Raw genomic sequence first — 2,447 nt, forward strand, 5'->3', positions numbered from 1 at the left:
TCCTGAAGTTATTGACTATCTGTCCCGGATCCGATAATGAATTATTATCATCGTCCTTCATTATTGAAGTACGCGCCTTAAATCCTTCTTTAATTGATTTACATCTTTCGAAAAACATTCTTGGGTTCATTCTGTATGTTTCCATCTCTTCTAGGACTTTCTTTTCTGAGAGTCGTTTTTGTTGTCTTATTATTTTATTGGCCAAAGTTCTTGCTCTTGTATAATTATCTATATTGATGCTGTTGGGGTCTTGTAGCATTATTTGTCTTGTTGCTTGACGTTTGTCAACCGCTTCCTGGCATTCCTTGTTAAACAATGATTTCTTTTTCCCCTTATTTTTCATTCTTAGGTTTTCCGCTGCTTTAGTCACCGATTTCTTTATTCTTGACCATATAGATATTTTTTCTTTGTCTTGATTCTTGTCATAATTGTTAAGTGTCTATGTTACTCTAGCTCTGTACGCCCTTATTTCGTTGGAATTTTTTTACTTGTCTCCGTCTAATTTAACAGCCTTATTAAATTGTTTTTTATTCCTCCAATTTATGGATAAAGTCAACACAAACTTCGCAAACACTAAATAGTGATCAGAGTCCCCGTCTGCACAACTGTACGTTCTGAAATTTTTAATACACGTTTGGTATCTCTTATCAATTACTACGTGGTCAATTTGGGATTTCGTTTTCCCATCTGGTGAGGTCCAAGTCTGCTTATGAATATTTTTCCTGGGGAAGTATGTGCTACTGATTATAAGATTTTTGGCCATCGAGAAGTCTATTAGTTTCATGCCATTGTCATTTGATGTGTTGTGTAAACTTCCATGACCGATAGTTGGACGAAAAGGAGCTTCTTTACCTATTTGAGCATTAAAATCCCCCACAGTTACTTTTATACAGTTCTTTGGTAGCAAGTCAAAAGTTCTTTCTAAAACTTCGTAAGAATCTTATAAAAATATATTAGTATACTTAAAAGATATAGGAATAGCATAGCAAAACTGGCACTAATTGAAATTTAACATAATTTATTTGGTACTTTTATACATCACCTAGGTACCTAAACTTAATGTACAATAATATATTCCGACGATAAGGTCCAACATGAACGCACGTTCATTACGCTCGCTCCGTTATCTGCTTTTCATATGCTAATATCATATTATTATATCTGCCGTTACGTCACGTAATATGGCAGCCTAACCGACTAATCATCGTGACACAACTAAAACAAAATCAACTTCAAGCAAAAGAAATGTATCATCCTCTTCGCTCTCGCCTAAGCTAGATGATAAGAAATCAATATATTGTATGACAACAAAATATGCTTATTACATTTATAACTTTTCAACGCAACCTAATGAGGAAATATATAGTTAATAGACACAGGATATTTTGTTTTTGGCGCCAATTCGGTTATATGAACGGCACTTCTATATTACTCTATGAAGCAGATTAACAAAACGCGCTCTGGTGGAAACAATTTGTACCTTAATATTCGGGATGTATAGATATAGTTTTATATTGATTATTTTACTTTTTATAATAAATTATTAATTTTGCCATTGAAACTTAATACGCTTTTATAGCTAACTGTATACATTGGTAAGTACAATTTCTACTAATGTTATCAAATACATTCAAATACACTTCACTTAAAGCAAAATGTATGTGAAATGTCGGGTAAATACATACAATCTCCCAACTCGCGTCCTAACTCCACGTAGGGGGAACCCGCCTAACCGTCAGTACGATATGCGTCGACAGAGCTCCTAGTTTTAATCTGTCTTCTAAATTACTAAGCACTATCATCGAGTGGTCACACGTTGCGAATGGAGTAGAGTCGTGGAGGGGGCAGCTACTTGTCGTTAGTCAATTGAACGGCCTTGCTATTCACTCGCGCTCCCGGTTTTACTAATACTAAGCACAATTTTTTCTGTTTACACGCTATGTGCGAGTGCGAGTGACAACTGACATGTACTAATGACAAGTACCGTAGTACGCATCGTGTAAGCCCGGCATAAGGCCCGGCGCAAATTGGACTCAGCCTATGTACAACCCACGAGCAGCATACGCGTGGCCGAACCCAGCTCAAGTACATGTTTTTTTTTAATAGTTGACACCAATCCAGCAGCTGGAGATATCGTAACAAAAATACAAAACAAACTATACGAGGCCTCGACTAGAAACAAACAAATCACGCTCATGTGGATTCCTGGCCATACGGGCATCCAAGGGAACGAGTTAGCCGACCTACAGGCTAAAATTGCCACCCTAAATGAGGAAGTAACAGTACTACCAGCGCAAACATACGATGACATTAAAACCCTGATTAATCATAAGTTCAACGACAAATGGCATCGGCTATGGAGGCATCAAACAACCAAACTAAACACAATTTAAAGTTCCACCAACCGATGGATTAACAGCTCCCTAAAAAGAAGAAACAGTACTAAA

At 36.8% G+C, this 2,447-nt stretch overlaps 1 protein-coding gene across 1 annotated transcript in view; it reads right to left on the minus strand.

Moving 5' to 3' along the window:
- Positions 1-484: 484 nt before the first annotated feature.
- The window catches only part of LOC103309077 (craniofacial development protein 2-like), a 5,455-nt gene continuing 3,492 nt past the window's right edge, over positions 485-2,447 (minus strand). The window contains exon 2 of the mRNA XM_008183651.1: positions 485-939. Within this exon, the coding sequence (XP_008181873.1) occupies positions 485-939 (455 nt within the window). The remainder of the gene's footprint in view (positions 940-2,447) is intronic.

The sequence above is a fragment of the Acyrthosiphon pisum genome, unplaced genomic scaffold, assembly GCF_005508785.2.
Source record: "Acyrthosiphon pisum isolate AL4f unplaced genomic scaffold, pea_aphid_22Mar2018_4r6ur Scaffold_21102;HRSCAF=23034, whole genome shotgun sequence".
Taxonomy (NCBI): domain Eukaryota; kingdom Metazoa; phylum Arthropoda; class Insecta; order Hemiptera; family Aphididae; genus Acyrthosiphon; species Acyrthosiphon pisum.